The sequence below is a fragment of the Mastigoproctus giganteus genome, chromosome 8, assembly GCF_048544385.1.
Source record: "Mastigoproctus giganteus isolate SK-2022 chromosome 8, ASM4854438v1, whole genome shotgun sequence".
Classification (NCBI taxonomy): Eukaryota; Metazoa; Arthropoda; class Arachnida; order Uropygi; family Thelyphonidae; genus Mastigoproctus; species Mastigoproctus giganteus.
Window position 1 is genome coordinate 303,529 of NC_143582.1, and position 10,805 is coordinate 314,333.

Genomic DNA, 10,805 nt, shown 5'->3' on the forward strand with positions numbered 1-10,805 from the left:
ACTGTTTTGTGCGAACTGTGTAAGAATTTACTAAGAGGTAACATACCAATCACCCCCCAAGAACGTCTTAGACTGCAGCGCAAAAAGAAACGGCTGCGTGTTCTAGCGGATAAAAAGGTCCCCTTCACAAGGCGACGGAGACTTATTACCCAGCAAGGAGGAGCACTGTTTCCCTTACTGGGCAGTCTGATAATTCCACTGATAACATCGCTAATAAGAAAATGAACGACTCGTTCAAAAATATTTACTACTGGCGCCACCAGAACACCAAAGGATGATTTCTCTGGACGAAGAGATGTCCGAAATTCTGAAGAGACAGGACATGTCGATCGATATCCAAGGTGAAGGCTTACCTTCAAACATTGCAGGCTTTCTGGGGCTGAAGAAGAAAAGCGGGCCTCCGGAGGAGGCCCTCGTGCTCCCTCCCGCGGCGGCCGGGGAAATTGCGCGCGCACCCAAACGTGCAAGGAAGAAACCGTCGATTCTGACGTCTCCCCGTCGCTTGAGAGGAAAGAAAATACAGTGGATAAGCATGTAAGTACACAATTTTTTTTTTTTTTTAAATTTGTTTATTTAAATGATCGATTACATCTAAAGTGGCAATAATATCATTACCCCACAAATTTTTACAATAACATTCGTTATCAATCTGTCTCATAGTAATACCGCGACATCTATGGGTTAAAAAGAAAACACAATGCAGTCCACAAGCTATAGATTCCCGATGTTGTATTACAGTCTTGTTATGAGTCCACTTGCGACTTTGCCTTTTCAGAAACGCCGCAAAATCTTCGGGCGGGGGGCGGGCAAACGTGTCGAAGTAATCGGCTTCTTCTTCTCCGAGGTAAATAGCTATCCAATGGTTTCCTGGCCTGTCGAGGGATCGGTGTTGACAACTAGAAGAACCGGTTTACTAAGAATGTTCGTAGGCAGTTCGTCGCGAGCACATACACTTATGGGGTAATCTTTAACAACACTTTCCAACAAACTTGCTATGTCTTCACTGTTCATAATCCAGAAGAACCGACCTGTCTTTTGTCAGCGAAACCACGTTCTCGAATTCACTGTACAAGACGCACGTGACGTTTTCAGGCAATGGTGAGGAAAATTTAAGTTCGAGACGTACGCTCCCCCCGTCTCAGTGCACTAACGTGTTCACTGATGGCGTTTTCGTCCGGTGATAGGTCAAAAAGCGTACAATACATTACCGACTGAATACTCGGAATATGACAAATCGTTTCGGTGTCTTCCGTCCATTTATTTAATGAAGAGAAGAGCGACAGATACGATCTCGTATATTGTCCTGTCTTGAAGTCGGGAGTCAGAGGTATTGACGGGTACTGAATGCGATCGGCCGTCACTTGTATGTAACACATGTTGAAGTGAGAGAAGTTAAAAGGGTTACGAGCGTACGATCCATTGAAACCTTCGCTAGACACCAAACCCACAATCACTCGCGATGGAATTTGTCCTAGGAATATATTATCACGTGTGGAATCTACAATTCCTTTGGGAATAGAAAAGTATGTCACGTTCACGCGATTAATAGGGTACACGAGCGGGTTCTTCTCTAAAACACTGATGTGTGCGAGTTGAATCTGAGGATTCAATTTCACTTTACGGACGAATAACGTTGCTTCCATAATGTTCAACTTGGCAGTTGACGAATCGTTGGAAAGCAAACAAAATTCGGGGGAACTTCTTACCAGTCGTAAACGGAGGGAGACGTTATTCACTATGTATTTAGACTGGTGACACAGATCGAGTCGAAGTCTTCCTAACATCTCTGCAGTTTTCGATTTTGAGAAGGATTTCGATCGTCGGTACATACCACTGTCGTCCTTCTCGAACATCTGTTTAACATCGGGGTACTGATCTTTGACGTACATCTCAGTTGTCAGTTGCGAATTCTTGGCTTCCCGTCCATAGTTAAGACGCGTTTCCAGGTATGCACGATAAGGGTACGTATTCGACGATGGGTTAATCAGTTTGTCTTGTACAAAGAGATCGACTTGACTGAATAGAGTGAAAGAAATTGTTAACGACTCCTACTTTATCATTTTCTTCCAGATCTTTTCCATCGCTTCTCGTGATTCGCACCTTCAACCGCAAATAACTTTTCCCGAGGTCTAGATATTCTTCTGAAGTCCCCGGAATATAGAATTCGATCGGGCCTACACTATCTACAGATGCCAGAGGAAGGAAAGTAATATACGACGACCGCTCGACACACATATTAGTGGCGGGTTTACTGAAAAGATCCAACTCAGACATCATAACCTCCATCGAAAATATCGCGGCGTCTACGTTTACCACCTCTCTGATTATGCACCTTGTCTTTAATGGATTGCCCGACTTCTGATACACGATTTAAAAACGAACGTTTAGGAGGAACACCTGATATGACATCGTCAACGATATTACGTCCTAACGACAGTACTTGTCGACCTATGAAAGCTGCTGCAGGTTTGAGTATCGGTGTGAGAAAACGGAATGCTGTTCGGAAGATGCTTCCTAAACCGTAACCTCTCTGGATAGAGGGCCCTGCGAAGTAGGGGTTCCCCCCTGCTTGCATTGTGTAGTAATGGACGTACGCATTCATCGTTCACGGAAATGGAGTTTAATTGTAGTCTTTCCCTCACTGAACGGCACGAATTCACCGCTATCTGTACGCACTTGGATGGTTACTGTATGGAACGTGCTTAACTGGAGTGGATAATAATCTAAATGCGAGAACTCTCCGTTATTGGAAAACGATACGACTCGTAACAGTGGAGCCTTTGTGTCACCTACAACCTGATCCTCAATTAGATTACAATAGACGAAATAGGAACTGACACCTCTATATATATCTGCCTGGTACTTAGCGTAAACTCTACCTTCTAAGTCTCTGCCTAGTTTTTCGAAACCTAACATCTGACCGAGCCCTGTTTTTGGGAAGCGAAGGTAAACCGAAGGATCGATTTCTATAGATACTATATCTATGGAGTTCACTTTTGCGTCGAGTTGGGGTTCCAGCTTCATCATGGCGTTAAGCACCTGTGATATACTTTTGTAGCTCCCTCGTGGAAGTTTACAGACCTGAACAGCTTCTGCTTTCACACCCCGATATGTGATCGTTCTATCGGATGCTTCTTTAGGCAATGTAATTTCCTTCTTGGAAACCCACTCGCCGACGTGGTAATTTCTGAAAATATGGAACCCTCCTTGATCCTCGCTAAATGTCTTATCGAGACCTATAACCCGTGTAAAAACTTTAGAGATTTTCACAATACCCTCGTTCTTCACCCTTAACGTGAACTGTTCTTTCGTTCCGTCAGTTTTCACTTTCAGTTGAATGTCACTGTCTACAGAATTAACATCATCGATAAGTTTTGAGGAAGTGGTATACATTTCTTTTAATACTGTCATCGCTCTGACTTCTTTTTTCTTTTTGGGGTACAGTGAGAATATGTTCCATCCATCGGAGATATTATACCATGAAAGAGGGAAATGTACCTCGGCTAGTGCTACTTCCCATTTGCCCGATAGAGAAACAACATTAGGCAGTTCCACTGTGAATTGTGACTGAGAATTTCTGGGATGCAGATCCATACTAGCATTACTGGGTAGTGTAAGGAAAAACATCTTGTGAGCTGACCCAGCTGTTGAAGCTTTGTGGGTAGCCTAACCATTTGACTAATAACTGACGTTGTCCTCTAACTGTCTTTTGTTTAAGTACCTTTTCGATGGGGTAGACGTCAGGGGTTAGATTATCGTCAAAATTAACTTTCTTTAACTGTGTTTCGTAAAACGTTCCTTCTATCTGCTCGCCATCACGGCCTGTCACACTGTACACAACAGGGTTACGCTTCAAAACACGTGTAATAGTAAACACTTCTCTCGTCCAATTCCCCCAGTAACCTTTGCGAAAAGGGTGAGACCCACTGCTCAAAACAACTCTATCTCCGATTTTAAATTTCGGTTTCAGGGTTTTGGTATGGCTGTGGTAGAGTCTTTTATACACTTCTTCTTCGTTAGCTAGAGTGACTTTTACGGGGGCCATACCTATAGAACGATGGGTAGTACGATTATACGTATCCACAATATCGTCGAGTACGTGAATATATTTCTGACTTTTGGAATAAGAAATCCACTTATAAATTTTTTCTTTCAGTGTCCGAATGAAGCGTTCGGCAATAGCTGCCTTCTTTTCTGATCTTGTTGTATAGAAATTGATACCAAAGGAAAGGAATAGCCGACGAAGAGGAGCATTCGTGAATTCTTTTCCTTGGTCGGAGTTAACAGAAAATGGTGTTTGTTCTTCGAAAATAGATTTGAACGCCTGCACAACCTCGGATTTTTTGCTTTTCAGCTTTCTGACCCAAGAATATCGGGAGAAACAATCTACACAAACTAGAAGGTAACGATACCCATCGTTTGAGTCGGCGAGAGCCGACATGTCACCCAGGTCACATTGAAAAGTGTGATTAAGTCCGGGAACTATAATTTGGTTCCTCCGAAAATTAATTCTCTGCTGTCGATGTCTCACGTAAGTCGGTTGACTAGCTAGGAATTCGCGCACAACATGTCTTGGTAATTTAGTATGTTTTTGAAGAGCATCAATGGAACTGAAACTACCTATTACTTTAGGATTATAATAGTCTGCTAACATTTCTCTTTCTCCACAGGTAGGGAATGGACAATGTCGAAGACATCGCACTACTTATATTTGTCATCATCCTGATCTTATCTAGGAACAGCAGCAGTAGCACGAGGATTGGAGTGGTTCTGAAAAAAAAATTTTACTGTTTGTTCATAGGTGTACCTTTTTAAAATGTTCATTAAAAAGCAGAAATTTTCTTTGGTGTTTGAGTTTTTTTTTTGATTTTAGGAAATGTGTCAATAAAATGGTTTACACATATAAGCTAAGACAAAAATGAGAAGATAATAATTACACAAAAACAATAAAAAAAAAAAAAAGAGAGAAGATATACAATAATGATAAAAAAAGCACTAATTAAAAAATTCGGTATTTGCTCGTGTAAGCTTTTATATTTAGAGGAAACATTCTCTGATCCCTAATTGATTTCCTATGTTTCTTCACCCCAACCATCTGAAAAGAACATCTCACGTTTAAAATAAAAAGTCATCCTCGTGCTGACATATTACACACAATTATCCTGATGACCCTTAATTGTGGAGGATGTCCCATAGAATCATTCGTTCACCCCCCAACCAAACTGAAAAGAACTTTCTCACTTTTAAAAATAAGGATGTCCTCGTGCTGTGACATTACGCAATTATTCCGATGCTTCCTCACATCTGAAAATGTTACTGTTTGTTCATAGATGTACCTTTTTAAAAACGTTCACTCCAGCCAATCTGAAAAGAACATCTCACGTTTAAAAAGTGATGGTCCTCGTGCTGTGACATTACGCAATTATTCCGATGACGTTAATTGATGAGGATGTCCCGTAGAATCATTCGTTCACCCCAACCATCTGAAAAGAACATCTCACGTTTAAAAATAAAAAAAGACGGTCCTCGTGCTGACATTACGCAATTATTCCGATGACATTATTTGAAAGTGAAAAAGGATGTCCTCGTGCTGCGACAATTAACACAAATATTCCGATGACTTACAGGATGTGTAGACCGCTTTATATATGGCATGTATACAGTCTGTCGTTACATTCGCTGTTTTTCTACAAGTGCTGTGTGTGTGTTTTTTTCGTGTCTCAGATCTACCAGTAATATGGAACCTTGCCAGAAAAAAGGTTGCGAATACATGCGTTTTCCCCGCCATTGGCAGGGAGTTGCTAGTAGACCTTTCCTCAACTGGTTAGGGGAAGTTCAACTTCCAGAGAGCTACCGTCCGAGTTTATCTGCAGCCCGACCACTCCATCCTTTCTCCAATTGGGCTCTCATCGAGCTAACGTTTAAAAGAAACGAAGAAGGAGCCTTGGTACCCAATGAGATAGCAGTCTTGAGTTGGGACCACCAGTTTCTAGCATCAATTCCCCGACCCCACACCTCCCGTTTTGGATCTTGGCTGAGCGATATTGTTAAACCTCACAATAACATATTAACTAGAGGGGAAGAAAAGGTAAAGTGGCTTGAGGGACTGTTCCCCTTTAAAACGCTGATCAACGCAAGCGTTTTCAACCTACCAGACCATTGTTCTTCTTCTACCCTGTTTCATTGCTGCCCATGGAATCACCGCGAGGACCAATGTGCAGTTTTTTCTGTAATGTTCTTAAACAACATTTGGAATCTGTAGGTGTTATTAATGTTAGAACTATCCCCGCCAAGAGCGAGTGGTGGGAATAATTTGTTACTTTTTCTCTCAACATTTTTCATTTGGGTGAGTACATGTATAAATGTTCATTAAAAAGTAGAAATTTTCTTTGGTGTTTGAGTTTTTTGATTTTAGGAAATGTGTCAATAAAATGGTTTACACACGTAGACAAGACAATGAATTTTCTTTTTATCAATGGATCAATAAAGGTTTAAAACTATGAGAAGACACACGCGAAAGAAAATATTTTTTTTACTAAATATAATTTTCACACCAGAACTCGTGGTATAATATGCAAAAAAAAAAAATGTATTTTCAGATTGAATCTCTAAGGAATCGAACCTATAAAAAGGTTTACACACACACAAGAAAAAATACCTCTGGTGGATTGCTTAATAAACACTATGACTGGACAATGAATTTTCTTTTTATCAATGGATCAATAAAGGATTAAAACTATGAGAAGACACACGCGAAAGAAAATATTGAAGATATACAATAAATGTATTTTTCAAAAAGGTTTACATACACACAAGAAAAAGACTGGTACGGTAAAAAAAAAAAAAAACAAAATAGGGAAATATACGTGGTGTCATCTTCGGTAAGCACGTGGCGCCATCTAGGGTACGAAATATGAACTAAATATCATTTTATCACCGACAATCGTTGTACGGTATGCAAATGATTTTAAAACACTCCAGAACATTCAAACTTTTATACAAATGTGTTTAAAGACTTCCAAGCTTTATGCAAATGTGTTTAAACCCCCAACATAACTACTGGTGACATTTTACCAATCAGTGTTTCATTGGTGGAATGCATTATTAAGAACCTTGGGACAGGCCCTGATGGTAGTTCGGTTCGCTGCCTCTTTGTAGCAATAATGCTATCTGCCTCTCCGTCATTATTTTCAGATAGGGACCGGGTTGGGGCCCCTGAAGAAGTAAGTTTATCAGGATTCATATAGGTTTTAAGTTGTTCAGTGCCCGGGCTCCCCACCCACCACGGAGCCCAAAGGGACGCCCACTACCCGGCATGCAATAAATGCGCTCGGGAGTGGAACGCCAGGGCTACCCAGACACTATACGCGCGCCGCCGCCAGCCTGAATCCTGTCCCTCGGACCATGAGGGTAGGGGCGTGGCATTGACACGGTTGACCCTCGCAGGCAAGCCTACTAGCCAATTGATCCTAGCCGGGCCTTCCAGGACCACCCGTCTTGTCGAAGCAGGGGCCAAAGTGGTGTATTGAAGCTGGGCCCCTCAACCACCAGGATCCCCCTTTCCGAATTTCCATGGGTCGCAGCGCACGGCAAACACGCCGGATTCCATTGATGTAAGCCTGGAACCTGGGATGTGGGCGTTGGATCCCAGTGATGCTAGTCTGGAAGTCCAGCAGCGTCACTGGGAGGTCCCCTCACCACGTACAGGTGTCCACGTCGAGGGGTCTGGAAGCTGGAGGGCCACAGCTTTGGTTCTGGTTTTATTTGGTATAATTTGTTTCCTGGATAACCTCTCCAGATCATGCTTTATGGATGATAACATGTAACATGCTTTATGGATGATATGTTTATAATCAGTATATGGGATTCGAAAAGTCTGCAAACGAGTAGTATCTGGTTGTTTGGCTGCAAGATCTGCTCTTTCATTTCCTGCTATCCCAGAATGACCTGGAATCCAGCAGAATGTCACAGTTTGGTTTGACTCATTACACAAGTAATTTAGAATGGATTTGTTTTATTACAGGGTGACAGGAGTTGCTATTACTATTTATGGCAGAGACAGCACTGAGCGAGTCAGTTTATATTATGGCAGACGAATTTAGAAGTTTAGTAATATGTCCTAGAGCCAAGTTAATAGCATAAAGCTCAGCAGTGAAGATACTGCATTCTACAGGCAAGGAGACAGAATTGCTGAAAGATGTAAAGATCGCCGCAGCGCCTACTTGGGTCTCAGTTTTCGATCCATCTGTATAGATCTTACAGGCCTGTGAATTAGAAGCAGAGTGAGCTTCGTGTAACTGCGCAATATTAAAGGGGCACAAGGTGTTCTTTCCCCACTGTTGGAAATAGTCATCGTAAATTGCAGGGATATTTGTCCAAGGTGGATGAGGCGGTGTTATGTCCTGATATATATTGTCAATTTCAATATTCCACGTTTGAGTTAGTTCTTTAAGTCTAAGTGCAGCAGGTCTGTTTTCATTTGGTTTACTGTTGTAAAATGAGTCCCATTCGGTATTGTACAAACATCTCCAATTTGGGTGGGAGGGAAGACTGCGGATTTTTTCGGCATACATTAAAAGCAATGTTTTCCTCCGAAGATGTAAGGGAAGTTCGTGGGCTTCAATGTAAAGGCTCTGGACTGGGGAGGTTCTGAAAGCCCCTAGAGAAACTCGAAGGGCACTGTGCTGGATGGTATTTAATCGTTCTAAAGTACTCTTCCTTGCGGAGTCATACACTGGAGAACCGTAGTCCAACGCGATCTGATGAGAGCTCGATAAATATGGATAAGGGTATGCCGGTCAGCGCCCCAAGACATGGATGACACACACCGAAGGATATTCAATTTCTTCAAGCAGATGGTACGAAGATAGGCCACATGTGCTTGATTGTTTGTTTGTTTGGTTTGGGTTTTATTGGCGCATCAGAAACTGAGGCTATAATGCGCCAAATACCGGTCATACGTAAAACGTTAAAACATTCAGTGACCTAAGTAGTTAGGCCCCATGTCCAGATATATAAAAAATAAACAATAAACAGATATCAATAAAGTAAATTTTAAATACAGTTAAAAACTTTTATTGATTTAAAATAGCTAAAAACAGCAGACACGTTGTCATTGTCGGATAAAATCTGACGGAGTGCATAGGGCTCTGTCAGATGGTTAAAAGCGGTAAAACGGGTGCTGCTAAAATCTGGACAGTCAATTAAAAGGTGTCTGATCGTTAAAATTGTGCCACAGGATACACACATAGGAGGGTCATCAGCCCTCGGCAGAAACGAATGAGTTAAATGACTATGTCCTATGCGGGTCCGGGCAAGAACAACTTCTTCCTTACGATTCTTGCGCAGACTAGACTGCCACGGTTCAATTACAGGCTTTACATGATATACTTTATTCGCAGTCCGTCTATTCCACGAATCCTGCCATTGGGAATGTATTTTCTCGTGTATTATTTGCCTGTAGTCTGTATAGGGGACTAACAGGCAGCGGTGATTATTGGGAATTGCTGTTTTGCTGCGGCTTCAGCCAAATCATTTCCCGTAATCCCAATGTGGCTGGGAATCCAGCAGAAGCGGATATCATATTCACGTCCACGGAGGAAGTGAATCTTCTCCTGAATACTAGACAGAACTGGATGAGGATTATATCTCACAGATATTAAAGCCTGTAACATGCTAAGAGAGTTGGAATATAAAATGAACCGTTGGTATTGGCATTTACTAATGTGATCCAAGGCTAACTCTACAGCGTGCAGCTCTGCAGTAAATATGCTCCATTCAGAGAGAATCTGCTCTGATATAGTACTGTCTGTAAAGACAGCGGCAGATCCCACATATGATTCTGATTTTGAACCGTCTCTGTAGACTGGCGCGAAGTCGGAATATTCAGTTCGGTGTGCTGAATGAAGCTGCAGGTAGACACATGATGGAGTGTCCGACTTTCCCCAATTTCTAAGAGACAAGTCACATGCTGGGACACGAGCATGCCACGGTGGAAAGGGTTGCTTTGATGTTTGGGCAACCTTGTCTACCTTGATATTAACTTCTTTGAGTAGCTCTTGGAGACGAATACCAAAAGGACGATTGGCAGTCTTACGGGTATTGTATAAATTTTCCCATCGTGGCTCAAAAACGAATGACCACGAAGGATGGTCTGGCAGGGATTTCAGTTTTAAACCGTACTTTAAAGACAATTGCTTACGTCGAAGGAATAACGATGGTTCGTTTGCTTCGACGCATAAGCTCTGGACAGGAGATGTGTGATATGCTCCAGTAGCAATATGTAGGGCCTGATGATGGACAGGGTCCAGCCATCGAAGGACACTGTCTCTGGCTGAGGAGTATACCTGGGATCCATAATCAAGTTTGGATCTCACAAGTGCACGGTAAAGCCGTAAAAGGGTGCATCGGTCTGCTCCCCAAGATGTAGAGGAGAGCGAGTGGAGAATATTAAGCCCGCGTGTGCATTTTTTGCGGAGTTGACGGATGTGATCCAGAAAGGTCAACTTTTTATCAAATACGAGTCCCAAAAATTTTGTATCCGCCGCTACTGGAATAGTATTTTGTCCGAGCCTTAATTCAGGTTCAGGATGAAGATTACGCTTACGAAAAAGTGTACACAAACGGTCTTCTCCGGCGAGAACCTGAAACCATTTGCAAGTGCCCAGGAGTTGAGGCAATCAATGGCTTTCTGCAATTGTCTTTCAATAACCCTCATGTTGCATGACTGACAAAATATGCTAAAGTCATCAACATAGACGGCATTGTTTACAGTTGGAGGAAGTTGTTCTGTGATTGAATTTACT

At 42.1% G+C, this 10,805-nt stretch overlaps 1 protein-coding gene across 1 annotated transcript; it reads right to left on the reverse strand.

Moving 5' to 3' along the window:
* Window positions 1–3,601: 3,601 nt before the first annotated feature.
* On the reverse strand, window positions 3,602–4,045 carry LOC150081182 (uncharacterized). Its single transcript, XM_090379398.1, has one exon. It carries the CDS (start codon window positions 4,043–4,045, stop codon window positions 3,602–3,604), a length of 444 nt encoding a protein of 147 aa, XP_090235524.1.
* Window positions 4,046–10,805: the final 6,760 nt, after the last annotated feature.

Bases quoted from the DNA above. Each gene is read 5' to 3' on its own strand.
- LOC150081182 (XM_090379398.1), bottom strand. From the start codon at position 4,045: ATGGCCCCCGTAAAAGTCACTCTAGCTAACGAAGAAGAAGTGTATAAA.